This window comes from Tachysurus fulvidraco, chromosome 21 (assembly GCF_022655615.1).
Source record: "Tachysurus fulvidraco isolate hzauxx_2018 chromosome 21, HZAU_PFXX_2.0, whole genome shotgun sequence".
Classification (NCBI taxonomy): Eukaryota; Metazoa; Chordata; class Actinopteri; order Siluriformes; family Bagridae; genus Tachysurus; species Tachysurus fulvidraco.
In genome coordinates, this window is record NC_062538.1 from 3,925,444 (window position 1) to 3,942,964 (window position 17,521).

At 41.2% G+C, this 17,521-nt stretch overlaps 1 protein-coding gene across 2 annotated transcripts in view; it reads left to right on the top strand.

The window, feature by feature from the left end:
- The first annotated feature begins 2,807 nt into the window (after positions 1-2,807).
- The window catches only part of LOC113646873 (collagen alpha-1(XXIII) chain), a 60,942-nt gene continuing 46,228 nt past the window's right edge, over positions 2,808-17,521 (top strand). For both annotated transcript variants that reach the window (XM_027153348.2, XM_047806030.1), the window contains exons 1-2: positions 2,808-3,301; positions 5,502-5,571. In XM_027153348.2, the coding sequence (XP_027009149.1) occupies positions 3,038-3,301; positions 5,502-5,571 (334 nt within the window). In that variant the 5' untranslated portion in view covers positions 2,808-3,037. The remainder of the gene's footprint in view (positions 3,302-5,501; positions 5,572-17,521) is intronic.

The window sequence follows — 17,521 nt, forward strand, 5'->3', positions numbered from 1 at the left end:
GTCGTCCCTATGGCTTGACCCTGCGCTCTGACCCCATAACCTGAAATATGCAAAAACCCTTTTTGGGGGCAGTCGTGGCCTAATGGTTAGAGAGTCTGATTCGTAACCCAAAGGTTGTGGGTTCGAGTCTCGGGCCGGCCACGACTGAGGTACCCTTGAGCAACGCATCAAACCCCCCAACTGCTCCCCGGGTGCCGCAGTATAAATGGCTGCCCACTGCTCCAGGTGTGTGTTCACAGTGTGTGTGCACTTTGGATGGCTTAAATGCAGAGAACAAATTCTGAGTATGGGTCACCGTACTTAGCCGTATGTCACGTCACTTTAAATAAAATCTGCTGGATCACATGTTTGTTAGCATGCCATAACAAATTGTCAGGTAAAAAAGTGGTTGTAGTCAATGTCGTGTCAGTTCTTCAAAAGCAACAGTTCAATGTGTGTGTGTGTGTGTGTGTGTGTGTTCAAAATGTAACAGTGTAGCTTGCCCCCAGAGGACACTGGGCAGTGTGTAGCTCAGCAGTGAAGACTTTGGACTAATGATTGGAAGATTATGGTTTTCAAAACACAGCACTGCTACATTATCACTGATGGGCTCTTAACCCTCAGCTTCTCAGTTGTATAAATTAGACACATGTAAGTCACTCTGGATAACAGTCTGCTAAATGCAGTAAATGGATGAAGACTCACTATATCAGCTGTTTGTGCACATGTGTGTTTGACATACTGTATGTATTCGCCTTTTCTTTTTTGACTGATGATGCTCTTTGTCTCTGACCTACTGAACCAGTATGAGGATGTGTTTATTGATAAGAACTTCAAAGCACTTCGGTAAGTCGTTCTGGATAAGGCCAGCAATGAAATGTTGTACATGTAAATGTAAAATGTAAACAAACTGACCGCACACCGTGTTACAACCGAACATACGACACAGGGTCAGTTAGAACAACTTGGTCCTTTCCATTTCTTTGTGTGAAAATAATATTTAGAATGAATAGCTGACAGAGAACTTTACCAAGTTTACCTGTCACATTGTCTTATTACTGTAATGACTACATGTTGCTTTACATGTTTGTAGCTCCTTAACTGGAAAACATAAATAAAGTTTCACATTGTCAAGCTCCATTTCCAATTATATTTCTAGCATTTAGCAGACACCCTTATCCAGAGCAACTTACATTATCCGAACTTCTCGGGTCACGGGGAGCCTGTGCCTATCTCAGGCGTCATCGGGCATCGAGGCAGGATACACCCTAGACGGAGTGCCAACACATCACAGGGCACACACACACTCTCATTCTCTCACACACTCACACACTACAGACAATTTTCCAGAGTTGCCAATCAACCTACCATGCATGTCTTTGGACCGGGGGAGGAAACCCCCGAGGCACGGGGAGAACATGCAAACTCCACACACACACAAGGCGGAGGAGGGAATCGGACCCCCAACCCTGGAGGTGTGAGGCGAACGTGCTAACCACTAAGCCATCGTGCCCCTCCTTACATTATCTCATTTTTTTAAATACAACTAAGGGTTAAAGGCCTTGCTCAGGGGCCCAACAGAGGCAGCTTGGTGGGCCTGAGATCAAACTCACAACCTTCTGATTAGCATCCCAACACCTTAACCACTAGGCCCCAATTAGTGTGCTAATTACCTAACTACACACATGGAAGCTGTAATTCATCTTCTGGTTATTTCCATGTCGTGTCGCTTTTTTGTCCTGTAGAGATACCCAACAGAGACATTCTGTTTGTTGCTGCAATTCAACAAAATAGGATTCCTTACCATGCCAATACCATATTTGTAGGAGTTCTGAGTTTTGTGTAATTCTATGCCATCCTCCAATTGGTGGTTTTTAAATGAGTGTTGTAGCAGAATTCACATTCTTAAATTTTAAGCAACGTTTTCTGACATTATGAGAACCTTCAGGTCAGTTGTTGCAGTCACAGTGGTACTAAACTGGTGCCTGTGGGAAAGTTACATTCTAAGTTCAATAGCAGAATGAAATCTTCAGGAGTCCAGGAGTAGTTTCTTTTTTTTACAGGTGCTCCTCTAAGACGTATATATCTGTCCAGTTCAGCCAAGTTAATGTTTTTCTCAGGCCTTCTCTGAGAAACTATGATTTTCCACCCAGATGTTGCTTCGTGGTAGAAATTAAAAAAAATATTAAACTATTGTTGTTTGGCATATTCAGGCATGTGGTAGCCTAGTGGTTAACGTGTTGGGCTAAGGTGTTGGGCTACCAATCGGAAGGTTGTGAGTTCGATCCCAGATCCACTAAGCTGCCACTGTTGGGCCCCTAAGCAAGGCTTTTAACCCTCAATTGCTCAGTTGAGATAATGTAGCTTTGGTTAAGGGTGTCTGCGAAATTCTGTAAATGTAGTTAAATGTATATTGCATAATATTGTACAGTGTAAAGCCAGTTGTACACATAAGAGTTACATAAGGGGGCAAATGTTACAACTGACCAACTATATATATATATTTATATATATATATATGTGTGTGTGTGTGTGTGTGTGTGTGTGTGTGTGTGTGTGTGTGTGTGTGTGTGTGTGTGTGTGTGTCTGACTAACCCTATATATCTATATATGTGAAGATAGATAGATAGATAGATAGATAGATAGATAGATAGATAGATAGATAGATAGATAGATAGATAGATAGAAAGCAGGACACATTAGTCTCCTACTGCACTCAGTCCTAAATACATCTATCATCACACTGTGGTTAAAGGCGCTCAGAATGACAGGAAGTGCGTTGCCCAAAGTGCTGGCACGAGATCCTCGCTCGCGCAGCGCTCGCGCACTAAGTAGCAGTACACACACACACACACACACACACACACACATACACACACCACAAGTGCTCGCTTTTCTCTTTATTTCATCTCTTCTGACGATTAAAGAAATCATCTGTTCCAGTCAGTACGCGTCAGGGTGTACGTTTAACCCGGTGTTGTTCACAAAGCAGCGGATTTTAAGCTTTTTTTTTTTTTTTTTACCTCAGAAAGCAGAGTACTGAGCGGAGTACCGAAGGATGCGCGTGATGGCGAAGGAGACAGTCAACAAATCAGCCAACAGTGAACACAAAACCTCCTTCCACTGCTTCCAGGCTGCTTGTTGTCTAGTTCTGTCGGTATTTTCGGTGTTTTTTTGTGTGCTGATCACCTTAAGGACGTCTCACCTGGAGCACAGGATGCAGTTTCTGGAAAGCGAGCGCCTTTCGGTCCTGAGAGCTGCACCTCCATCTGTGCAGGATAATCTCTCTCTGTGGGATGCGGTAGAAAAACTCATCCACAAGGTAAGCTGGAAAATACTTTATACTTCAAAACATTCGTGTTAAAGATGACCTAGACGTGTTGGAGTAAGATACAAAACACTAAGGAGTGGAGTAGGAGCTTCTAATGAGAGAAAATAAGTGCATTCTGTTCCAATGTGCCTTTCAACTGACTATATAACATCCTCTGTGCTAATAATAATAATAATAATAATAATAATAATAATAATAATAATAACAACTCTTATCTTAAGAAAAAGTACTGTACCATTTTTACTTTTTAATACTTTTTTAAAAAATGACCCTGTGGCCATTTGATCTGTTTTGAAACAAATAAAACAGGTGGTGCACATTTACATAGTCATTAAATGAACCAAATAATGAATTAATCAATCAATCGATTAACTAATCGATTGATTAATTAATGCTTTTTATGGAGGAGATACGTTTCATGGGTTTACATTTTTTTTTTTAAAAACTTTATTAAGTCACATAAATATTTAAATAGATATTAAAAATGTTTAAATCATTCAGGTAAACCATTTTGTTATTATTTTTTTAAAGAATTTAAACATTGCACTTTTTTTTTTTACTCCAAAAGAAAAGTATAAGGCTTATTGATTATCCAATACATAGGAAGAGAAGCTACAGGAATTCGGGTCAGAATTTTTTACACTTTGATCAGGTCAGAGACATAATTAGGGATTTTTACTCACCTGAATCAATACTGTTATAGGCTTCATTAATCCCGTATTTCATTTGTATATCTGAAATATATTAACACATCCTGTTGGTTTTTTGGTGGCCCCCCTGTCTAGCCTCCAGATGTGGAAAAATACCATTTTTTAATCCCACTATATGGTCAGAATCAGGTACATCTAACCTATCGGTGCACTTTATAAGTGTACGGTTACTGACTGTGTAACATCTATATCTCTTTAATCATCGTTTTTACTTCCAGAAAAAAATTTGAAAGGACTTTAAGATTTATTTCATAACCATTAAACAAATATTCAGATATTAAACATTCATGACGTCACTAAAAGAACCTTGTGTTTTATTTTATCTTTATCACCAACAGTATATTTGGAACAATTCTTTGTTATTGAGTGCTTTATTTCTGAGTTATTGGGACTGGGATTAAGACCATGGCATTGAAGTGACCAGTCAAACAAGGTAAACATGACTTTAGAATATCAGAAATGTATAGCATTAGTAATCTTGATTTCTTATTTCTAACGCTGTAACAGAAGTAAAAAAAAAAAAAAAAAAAAACATTAAACCTTGTGGTTCTGCTTCATGAACCCCATTTTGAAAACGCCGGCCTTAGGGCAAAGTGCAACCAAGAGAGAAGACCACTGGTCAGGTATTACTTTAATGGTGGTCCATTCTCAACATGGCAGTAACACCGGTGTGGTACTGTGTGTGTGGCTGGAACAAGTGAATCGGGTGGAGAAGTGCTGCTTTGATTTTAATCCACATTAGTGTTACTGCTTGGTGAAGAAATGTTTGTCAACCAAGCCGACTCTGATGATTGGCATAGACTCTGCATAGAAGAATGAGCTGTACATTTTTAACATGGATTAACAGTGTAAGCATGTATTTGTATACCTCTATAGTTGCACCTGTATTGTAGGTTCACCTGATTAAATAACCACTAAATACACACTATATGTCCAAATGTTCGTTGACACTTCAACATAACCTTCTTGTTGAAAATCCCATTCCAGATTTATGCTGTTATAATAATCTCCACCCTTCTAGGATGGCTTTCCAATACATTATGGAGCATGGCTGTGGGGATTTGTGTTCAGCCTTACAAGCTTTATTGATATCAGGTACTGATGTCAGGTGAGGAGGTCTGGGGTGCAGTCAGCATTCCAGTTCATCCCAAAGGTGTTCCGAGGGGGTTGAGTTCAGGACTCTGCTCAGGACACTCAAGTTCTTCCACTATAACATTGGAAAACTATGTTTGTCTGAAAAGTGGCAATGCTACACGCTGGAAAATGTTTGAGCTCCTTAGTTCAAGTGAAGAGAAATTGTAAATTTACAGCACACAAAAGAAAAGTTCTAAACAATTGTACGCTTCCAACTTGGAGGAGAAGGAGGATACACAATAGCCATATAGTGTAGAAAAATGGCATTTAGTGTAAAATCTGAGTTTACATTCAACACACAAACATGAAAGCTGTTTTCCTGAAATTTAACAAATGTGTCATTGCAGAGACTCGCAGAGGAAGTGCCTAAACTTCGTACACCGAGGGAAGTAGGTGGAGCGTGCTCTTGCCCACCAGGTAAGTCCATATTACTATTCCCTCTCCTCCTTAAAACATACTGGATCATCATTTGTTTGCCGGACAGAGTGGCCTGTCACTGGTTAGACTGCTATTCATTTAGCAGAAGAGATTGTGCTGATATATGAATCAATTTCTAGTTATATATTGTGACCTTTCTGCAAATGAATTAGTATTTCAGTGTTGGGAACATTTTCCAGAATTTTTTTATTTTAGAGTTTAAGCAGTTGTCATCAAACCGCGCTGTGCTTTAGAACCGTAACCTCTTTTTCATTTAAGACGACACAGATGTGTCCTTGGTAGTTCCCAAATGTGTGTATCCAGCATCTTAGTTCCTCTCCTCCTGATATGCGCTGCTGAGTGACAACATTTGTCCAACCACAAACTGAATACATCTCATGGAAGTCTTGTAGTTTAAAGGCAGCCGACATGTGGAAGTTATAAAGCCCAAAATGCGGTTCTTTCTCTCCATAGATTGATTGACAGACATGGTATGTTGTGTAACCTCAGCCATACACAGTATCTGGATATAAGCAGAAGCGTTTGAGAAGGACAGAGTGTTTAACCCTGTGTGAATTTTTAACCCTGGTTGATTTTCTAAAAAGATTTAATTTCCTGAGTATATGTCTCCCTCGAGACGGTAACAGATTTTGAAAGGTTACGACTAATGGAGTGATGTCAGACCTGACTTTGAGATGGACGATTGAACCATAAACTAAGGTTATATATTTTGTAACACATTATAGGCACATTGCTGAGATAATTATGATTGTTAGTTGTTCAATTCTTACATTTTAGGAAGCACTTTATCCTGGTTAAGGGCCTTTTAGAGATTGCTGGGTGCGAGGCAGAGACACACCTGAAACTGGTAGAATAAGATAATAAGACAGCAAGGATTAAACTAGGGTCCTTTCTACTCACTGTGCCACCGTGACACTTATGGCTATGAGTAAGTCTAATTCATTCATTCATTCATTCATTCATTCATTTTCTACCGCTTATCCGAACTTCTCGGGTCACGGGTAGCCTGTGCCTATCTCAGGCGTCATCGTGCATCAAGGCAGGATACACCCTGGACGGAGTGCCAACCCATCACAGGGCACACACACACACACACACTCTCATTCACTCACGCAATCGCACACTATGGACAATTTTTCCAGAGATGCCAATCAACCTACCATGCATGTCTTTGGACCGGGGGAGGAAACCGGAGTACCCGGAGAAAACCCCCGAGGCACGGGGAGAACATGCAAACTCCACACACACAAGGCGGAGGCGGGAATCGAACCCCCAACCCTGGAGGTGTGAGGCGAACGTGCTAACCACTAAGCCACCGTGCTCCCCATGAGTCAGTCTAATGAGTAATAAAATTTATTTTAAAGAAAACCATTTTTCATATTTTTTTCTCTTGCAAAAAGTGCATTTTAAGGAATCCTTGAAAACCTGTGCAAAGAAACAGTTCATATACAGTATCAGCATACGGTTTGCACATGCCAGAGTGGTATGTGAGTATAGACCATAACTAACCAAGGACAGGTGAGTTTCCTCAAAGTACCGTAGACATGAGATCGCTTTATAATGTCAGACAGAGCATGACAGAGCATGCTAATAATACAGTCCGTACAGTCAGAGGATCAATCTCCAAAGTGTTTCCTTTTGTCTACCTGCTAGAAACATTTTCCAAACTTTCAGGAACTGGTTCTTTCTACGATGAAGCTATTACAGCTTCCGAGGCGGAAATATTCAGACTACAAATCAGACTGCCTTTAAAACATTAACTTACTGGCTAAGGCCACTGTGCTACTGTTAAATAAATCAAATCAGGTGTGCTGTTCTACATTTAAAGGTTAATATTACTTTAAGAATTAATGGCATTTTCTTGATGCATGGAAGCAAACTATACGATTGCAAGAAATATACAGTGCATGTAGGCTAGTTGCCAGTTTTATGAAAAACACTACCGGGTTTCTTGGTGTCTGGAACCGAAAGCTACAATCCAACAAATTCAAACTCGTAATGTCAGGCATGAAATTACCCAATGGTCCTTTAGGGAAACAGGACCCAGGGCACATTTTTTTTTAAACCTTGTGTTCTTCTAATGCTATTTTCAGGAATTTTTCACTCACTGTCCACTAAGCTGAACTCATTGTCATCGTTCAGTTTGAGAACGTAAAGGCTGAAGTATGCTTTCTCACATTTTTTCAGTGTTTCCAGTGAATTTCTCTGTCATGGATTTACGACTAATTTAGATAGTAATTTTGAAACAAAAAACATTTTCAACAATTAATCACCCTTTATTAGCGGGTGGGTAAATGCTTTATGTTGCCAGTTTGACTTTATGGATTATAAAAGGAAAACACTCAGTTATTCATTCATTCATTCATTTTCTACCGCTTATCCGAACTTCTCGGGTCACGGGGAGCCTGTGCCTATCTCAGGCGTCATCCGGCATCGAGGCAGGATACACCCTGGACGGGGTGCCAACCCATCGCAGGGCACACACACTCTCATTCACTCACACACACACACACACACACTATGGACTATTTTCCAGAGATGCCAATCAACCTACCATGCATGTCTTTGGACCGGGGGAGGAAACCGGAGTACCCGGAGGAAACCCCCGAGGCACGGGGAGAACATGCAAACTCCACACACACAAGGAGCAGGCGGGAATCGAACCCCCAACCCTGGAGATGTGAGGCGAACGTGCTAACCACTAAGCCACCGCGCCCCCAAAACACTCAGTTATTTCTTTCCTATTTGATTTAGTATCTGAAGTAAAATTAGCAACGTTTCGTGATTGCAGACCACTTGCAATTACAGCTTTCCATTTCGGATGTTAGACAAGTTCAAATCAAATACAGTTGGTCATATCCTGCTCTGCAGTACTTTAAATCGTTTTATTAACTGTTAATCATCGACTTATTTGCTAAACATTATTCATCCAAACAAAACACACACCGCCCTCAGTGAAGTGTTTTTACTGGCTGTCTATCAAACCTCATTTGGTGGCAGTTCCAGATATGAAGGGAAGCTTAGAATTTATAGCCTCACTGCAAGTCCACCAGGGAGATTTTAGTGCTTCCTTAGTTTTTATTGTCTCAAAATATTTTTCTTCCAAAGATATCTATTGTATGTAAAACGAAAACAAACGGATCTGGAAAGAGAAGCATCGGGACGGAAGCGGAGTCTGTTTCTTGCGGCTCTTGACCGGATTAATTGGAAAGAGAACGTGAATGCAGTTGAATACATCTCAGGGCTCTTCTCAGTGTGGCTTTGTGGAGCATTTCCGCCTCTCTGCTATTAAAGAGCAGTGACTCATTGCTTCACGATGAAGGTAACTCGGTATCTTTGAACCTCCAAGAAACATGAATGGAAGTCCACAAGATCCTTTTTTCGCCCTTGTTAATAGTGTTTCATTCATAATGAGCATGAAAGCACACTTGAAAGCCTGCCAAAATGAACTAATGGGCAACGGATTGAAGCTTTATTGTTGGTTTCCTCAAGACCCTGACTGAAAATGAAGTTCTTTCTCAAATCGTGAGCTTTGTTCCTAAAATTGCTTTAGCTTTGTTTTCCACTTCTTGAATATTCCCTTCCGTCATACTGTCAGGCTGTGTTCAGAAGAACTAGATAATGAACTGTAACAGAGAATCAAAGCCACAAACCATAATGAGCACTGTGCAGCTCATACATCGTTCCGTGGCCGAGAGACAGTGACATAGGTATGTGGTCCATTAGTTCCTTTTCTAGTTGGACAATATGACATAAATATTATATATTTCTAATATATAATTCACAAGGGAATTATTAGATGATATGTATACATTTAGTGTTGGTGGTATGGTTCTGTTCTGGGCAAGAATCCACGCACCCGTCCGTGCGTATGCATGGTCAGAGCGGGGAGAACAGCGACTAGAAAATAGAATAGACCCCCCGTATAACAGAACCACTAGCATGCATGGTATGGATAGCTCGCTTACGCGTTTTTGGAAAGTAATAAATGAATGGATAGATAGATAATTAAATAATTAGAGAGAGGGAGAGAGAGAGAAAAATATGTAGAGATTTAAGACGTAAACTGGCACAGCGAACACGGGTTCCGGCATGGTGGAGTCGGGGTTGGAGGTGGGAGTTTAGATTGCGGCAGCAGCGAAGCGCTAAATTAAATGGGAATTTAAATGGTCGGGTAATATGGATGTCGTAAACGAATTGCTGCGCGTCGTGGACAGCTGATTAACAGCTGATGCACGCTTGACGACGTGGCCTGCCAGAACTAACGCAATGCTTGATGCAATTTTTCCTGATCTTCAGCAATCTAATTTAGGTGAAACTGCACCCATATAACCTCAGATTCCAAAGCCAAAGGTTGTAAATGTTGACGTGCTCGTGTTGTAGCCCATCTTTAGCAAATATTTCAACTGTTTTGAGCTTCTTTTCTGCTCACCGTAATTGTACAGAGTGGTTCTTTGAGTTACTGTACACTTCCTTTCAGCTTGAACCAGTCTGTCCATTCTCCTCTGATCTCTCACATCAACCGTTTGCTTCCGCCTGCAGAAATGCAGTTTACTGGATGTTATTTCTTTTCTTTTGCACTGTTCTGTGTTAGGGAATTTCTAGGAGATCAGCAGTTTCTGAAATACTCAAACCAACCCATCAGGCACCAGCAGCCATGCCAGAAAGATTAGATTTGTTCCCCGTTCTGATATTCAATGTGAACATGAGTGGTGAACACGAGTGTGTGTGTGGAGTTTGCATGTTCTTCCCGTGCCTCGGGGGTTTCCTCCGGGTACTCCGGTTTCCTCCCCCGGTCCAAAGACATGCATGGTAGGTTGATTGGCATCTCTGGAAAATTGTCCGTAATGTGTGAGTGAATGAGAGTGTGTGTGTGTGCCCTGCGATGGATTGGCACTCCGTCCAGGGTGTATCCTGCCTTGATGGCCGATGACGCCTGAGATTGTCACAGGCTCCCCGTGACCCGAGGTAGTTCGGCGCTAGAAAATGAGTGAGTGAGTGAGAGTGATTAATTCTGGATTTGAGCATAATCAGTCCATGCTGAACTTGCACGAGTATCATGTCTTTGGACTTTCTTTTTTTTTTCCAAACTGGCCACTTATTAATACATATCACATTGATGGAAAGGGGTGGAAAGTACAAAAGCATACTTTAGTCATTATGAAGTGTTTTCACTGTACAAACTGAAAACCTGGATTTTGAGCAAACTGCTTAATTACTTGGCTTCAAAAGTGACACGGAGAATAGTTGGGTGATACTGTGAGACGGTACGAGGGACAAAGCTGAATGTTTTGCATATCCACATAACCTTGTGGCCTACAGTAGGCTGCTATTGGCACAGTGGTGATCTGCTGGGATAAACGGAATACCTCCAAAGAATGTATTCTTTCCTGGTTTATTGGCCTACCCATTAAGAAGACTTGTAATCTTTAATACTTCCTCCCTGAAGCTGTCTGGGTCTGCAAAGGTCTCACTCACTCTTTCTGTATGTGTTTTGTAGAAGGAAGACTCGAGACCTAAATAGCGGACTAAATGGCTTTGTTATTCAATTAAATGTGTCAGTAGTCTGTCGACCGATTTGACGCTTGGCAGCGTATCATATGCCTCCGCTTTCAATATAAAGTCTACTGAGATTGTGGGTGAACTTTGGGAATTTCGGGGTGTTTTTCTTATTCCAGTGTTCACTGTTTCCATTGCCAAACGCATTTGATGTGATAACTGAGTGATGGCAAGGATCTCCACAGCTAGCTATTTTAAGACTAACCCCTCTCCCGTACATAAATGCTCTGCAAACCTCTCCAATTATGTTCAATTGACATTGGCCTGCAGTTGCCTTCTTGAAGCAGTCAGAGAAAACATATCACCTTCATCAAGGTCAAGATAAAACAGCAAATAATAACATTATGGTCACTGTATTACTGACTTATTGAAAGCATCTGTCAGTGGTTTGTTTGCATGCTCTCATCTATACTGTAAAAACTCTCTCCTTTATTCCACTGCATCTCGTAATTTTTTTCAATGAACTGTAAGGCCTTTATATAAGAACACAAAAGAACACGGGTATGGAAATTATTTTCATATGTTGTTTTTTTTCATGACCTTAAATATCGCTGGCCACATTCATAGGAACATCGACACCATTCAATTACGAGTTATGTAATTATCCAATCAGCCAATCACATACAGTACAGGTAATACAATGCAAAGATCGTGTAGAAACAATTCAAGAGCTTCCATTAATGTTAACTACAAATATAAAAATGGGGGGAAATGTGATCTCAGTGACTTTGACCATAGTGGCATGGTTGTTGTTGCCAGACAGGCTGGTTTGAGTATTTCAGAAACTGCTGATCTCGTGGAAATTCTACACACAGCAGTCTCTAGAGTTTATACAGAGCGGTGTGAAAAACAATAAAACATCCAGCGAGTGACAGATCTGTGGGCGGAAATGCCTTGTTGAAGAGAGAGAGAGAGGTCTGTGAAGAATGGCCATATCGGTTCCAACAGGAAAGCTATATTAAGTAATTCCAATAATCACTCTTTATAGTCGCGCTGAGCAGAAAAGCATATCTGAATGCACAACACGTCCAACTTTGAGGAAGATGGGCTACAACAGCAGAAGACCATATTGGGTTCCATTCCTGTCAGCCAAGAATCCAGTGAGATTCCAGAGGGAACAGATTCAAAGTCTGGCCTTAAGATTGATCTCTTGTTTTCATCTCATTAATTGCACCTTTGGTGAATTTGAAAGACAAAAGAACCTCATTAAATCAGATCAGTGTGTACGATTTTTGGTATAACATATTACTGTGCAGGGGGGGCACGGTGGCTTAGTGGTTAGCACATTAGCCTCACACCTCTAGGGTTGGGGGTTCGATTCCCGCCTCCGCCTTGTGTGTGTGGAGTTTGCATGTTCTCCCCGTGCCTCGGGGGTTTCCTCCGGGTACTCCGGTTTCCTCCCCCGGTCCAAAGACATGCATGGTAGGTTGATTGGCATCTCTGGAAAATTGTCCGTAGTGTGTGAGTGTGTGAGTGAATGAGAGTGTGTGTGTGCCCTGCAATGGGTTGGCACTCCGTCCAGGGTGTATCCTGCCTCGATGCCGGATGACGCCTGAGATAGGCACAGGCTCCCCGTGACCCGAGATAGTTCGGATAAGCGGTAGAAAATGAATGAATGAATAAATAAATATTACTGTGCAGGCGAAACAGTTCTTTTACAGAATGATATCAGGCTTTTTTACGTGTTAATGATTCTTTCCTGTACTTTTCATGGCTGCTATTTTCACATAACACACAGGAGGGGTTGGCAGGACTGTCTGTGTCTTAATTTAATAAACAAGTGTAAAACTGCTCATTAAGCACTTGCGGTCAGATGAACAGAGCAGACTCTGTAATAGCACGTCTGTGCTGTCTGCTGGTGAGAGCTGACTCAGTCGAGTCAAGCTCCGTTAACTACGATCCGACTCATTTTTGTAGGAAGTCTGATCAGTTTGTGGAGATGAGTCATCACTGTTATCACTGTCCATCTACTAAATATCTAATCCTGTTAGGATTTTTGTAGGGAATCTCTAGATTTTATCACCCGTTATCCAAATACACACCATCACTATAGTGCTCAGTCCACTTAACCTTTTTTTTTTCCCTTCAATTTCGTCGCTGAATGAATTTCTTCACTACTCCACGGCCCTGACAGAGAAGCCTTTAAGAACGCCGATGGTTTGCGTGCATGTATGAGTAGAAATAGTCTGATCCTTTCACCGTCGTCAGGCCCTGGGCTAATCTTAATTGCAAATCTCCCAAATGCCTCCAGCCAGGCATTTATGTTCTTGCTTCCTCCATCTGTGTGGCAACATGCCATGTCTCTTCACTATTTCAGTTTCCACACAGATGGCACTTTCTAGACGTGCATGATCTGCAGGAGGGCACTGGACCTGTGGAGGCTGTTTCCTGAAGTGGGAGCTGAATAGAGCAATGCTTTGGTGTCGTTATGGGTATCTTTGTTTAGGACACGTGCTGAATGTTCAGAGATATCTGCAGAAGTAGTTTTACGGTCTTTAGAAGCTTGATAGAAGTTTACACACATGCTTTCTTTGCTCGTTCGGTTGTAAAACGGACATTTTATAGAGAAAAATGGGTGATATTTATTGTGTTGATTTACTACAGCTTAAATAGGTCTGCTGTCCGTACTTACATTCTGCTTGGAAATTAAAGAGATTTAATTTCACTTATCTTCTCGATAGATACAAACGTTTTCCTTTTTTAAAAAGAAATTCATCGCTACTCGCTTTTCCCAACTTGTTCCAAACCAAACGACTTAATAATGTCAAGCTGCACCGTTGATTCTGGTAGCAGTTTTATTTTAACACATTATATTAACACTAATTAATTAATTTATTACAAAAGTGGAACTCACAACCTGGGGCACGGTGACTTAGTGGTTAGCACGTTCGCCTCACACCTCCAGGGTTGGGGGTTCGATTCCCACCTCTGCCTTGTGTGTGTGGAGTTTGCATGTTCTCCCCGTGCCTCGGGGGTTTCCTCCGGGTACTCCGGTTTCCTCCCCCGGTCCAAAGACATGCATGGTTGGTTGATTGGCATCTCTGGAAAATTGTCCGTAATGTGTGAGTGTGTGAGTGAATGAGAGTGTGTGTGTGTGTGTGCCCTGTGATGGGTTGGCACTCCGTCCAGGGTGTATCCTGCCTTGATGCCCGATGACCCCCGTGACCCGAGAAGTTCGGATAAGTGATAGAAAATGAATGAATGAATGAACTTACAACCCACTATTACTATAAGTTTTGATATTTATTATTAGCTTATGGTTCTTTGTCTGGGTGACGGATTGTTTGGACTGACTAAAGAGAAAAGAATCAGTAATCAGGAATAACATACAATACCGCTCTGAAAAAACCCAGGCATCTTTGTACACAAACTGAATAATATTTTCAAATCATAAAATAAATCTAAAGGCTTAAAGTTAAGAGGTCCCAAGTTGCTACAGATAAAACAGATAAATTATATCATATCATGTCTCTATGGACCGGTACGGAAACGAGAGGACAAGAGAAGTTATCTTCAGGTCAGCTGGAAGAGAATTCAGTCCTGTGTGAAGATGATTTTACAGCCTTCCGAGTTGCGTGCAGTTGTTGAATTCGGATGATGGCAATCTCTTAATTATGTGTACTATTGTAGGCACAACTGATTGCAAGTTGCTGATAAGATGCCCTCTCCTTTTTATGTGTCCTTTTCCTAACCAACATTGTGACTATGTGCGATTCATGGGGCATGTTTTTGTGTTTGTTTGTTTCTTTGGCTTCCTGTCGTACATTATATATTGTAGAATTTTACACTAACAATAACTGTAACGGTGATGAAAATCTGGCCCATGACTTTCACTATGCTGTTTTTCCCTGATATTTGTCCTGGTGTTTGTGGCATTTTTATGTTCACTTTCATCCTTACTGAAAGATTAAATGAAATGTCAGATACAAGACATTAAAGATGATTTACTCAGAAAAGTATCATGAAGATTTATCTAAGAGACTGGAAATGGCTTTTATGGCTCTCAGAGAAAAAAAAAAATCCCCTATGCTCACTCCCCGCTCTGAACTTTTGGGTTTCTGTGGCAATTCCTTCACATTAATCCAATCTTCCTCTGCTTTATTGAAAGGAATGGGTGTGTATTCAATTTGCTGATTATCTCAGACACGAGATCACGGTGTAGACACATGCCACGGGCTGTCCCGATGACACTCGGACCTCATAGAGTAGAACAAACTTCCGATCAGGATGTCCCTCCAGCGCTCTCATTGTCTGTGCGTGAAAGCAGTTTGTCTATGAGTGTGTGTGTATGTGTGTGTGTGTGTGTCGGGGGAGGGAAAGTGAACACTTGTCCTGCCTCAAGGATTTCAGAGGTTCAGGAAACGGTCATTGTGTCGCTCTTGGTTTAATACACTCTATTGTCACACCATCGAACAGATTACCATAAATCGATTAGTGCTCACTATTGCCCTTCTTTCTCTTCCATGTTCTCACACATGGCTTTTATCTGGGCAGAAAATGTAGAGGATGGGCTATACAGAACGTTCTTTTCAAACGACACAGTGGGTTTAGGCCTGAGTACACTTTATCAGCAGAGACAGCGTAACACAACTTTTATTGCCTAGAGGAAGCACTTAAAGTGTGAGATGGAAATCAACAAAATAAGGACATCAAAGGGGCATCCTGTAGACTTAAGTCTCATCAACGGTGCTGTCAGGTTTTATCTTAGCAGACGACGACGGCTTGGATGTTGTCCATGCGTAGTTGACGAGGGTACGATGGTGTGTATGTAGCATGTTCACAAAGCAAAAAACAACAATATTTTCTATATGAAAAAAAGCAGCTTTACAGAACATAAAAAAGTACAAAACGTTCATTCATTCATTCATTCATTCATTCATTCATTCATTCATTCATTTTCTACCGCTTATCCGAACTACCTCGGGTCACGGGGAGCCTGTGCCTATCTCAGGCATCATCGGGCATCAAGGCAGGATACACCCTGGTCGGAGTGCCAACCCATCGCAGGGCACACACACTCTCATTCACTCACACACTCACACATTACAGACAATTTTTCCATATATGCCAATCAACCTACCATGCATGTCTTTGGACCGGGGGAGGAAACCGGAGTACCCGGAGGAAACCCCCGAGGCACGGGGAGAACATGCAAACTCCACACACACAAGGCGGAGGCGGTAATCGAACCCCCAACCCTGGAGGTGTGAGGCAAACGTGCTAATCACTAAGCCACCGTTAGTTGTGCCCCCCACAAAACACTTATTATACAAAAAAATTATATGATACAAAAGTTCAAGGGTAATATTAGACTTTAAATATTTTAAATGTGTTTGTGTTTATCCCCAATGAACAATGTGGTGACTGAGGTGACTGTGGTGAGAAAAAACTACCTTAGATGGAAGAGGAAGAAACCTTGAGAGGAATCAGACTCAAAAGAGAACCTCATCCTCATTGGGGTTGTGATTATAAACTGTTATAAACACCGGAGAGTGTTATTATGAATAATGTCCTTTCACAACCTCCTAATCAATACACGATTGTCGGACAGTATATCACTGTAGACTTTTTTTTTTAAAAAAAGCTAAAGTTTATACTATGGTTTTTGTATGAAACCTTCTGGTGCTGCCACAGACAAAAGCAGACCATGAAACTGAAGATCTGTTTAAAACGATTCATGTTTATGAACGTTCTCTTTGTATGGACTTGTCTTTTTGGACTTCTTGACCTGACCCAGGCCTTTTTTTTTTTGTCTGGATGCCTGAATAATATGTTTGCTTAGAAAATTAAAAAAAAAATTGCATGTGCAAGGTGATAATTCACTATCATATAACCTAATTTAGACGATTAACCCTTCCCTCTTATTTCCCAGTCCCTCTCAGTGACCTCTTGTTACCCCAGACTCGCAGGGTCACCGCATAAATCACACGTGTGGCCTCGGATGTACCCGAATCTAACATCAGGCCCTGCTTTGTTTTGTATTGTGTTCATGACGTACTTATGAGTGTGTCTGTGCGTCTGTGCATGCACACTGAAAGTAGTTTAATCAGCTTGTTGACTTGTCTGGTATTTTCTCTGCATGCACTGCGAAGCATAGGACAATAAACCTTTACAGTCCATCAACGTTGCATCCACTCCCACAGGCTTCCACGCACATTCATTCACTTCCTCTCTCACTGTCTTCTCCTCAGCACTGCCTTATATATATATATATATGTATATGTATATATATATATATATATATATATGGCTGAGGAAAGATTTCCAAACATCTCTGTGCTGATTCAACCTTCTCCTATTTTTATATAGGAAAAAAAACAGACATCTTTTAAGTATTAGCTCATAATATTGTACTCTGATGTTAAATTGC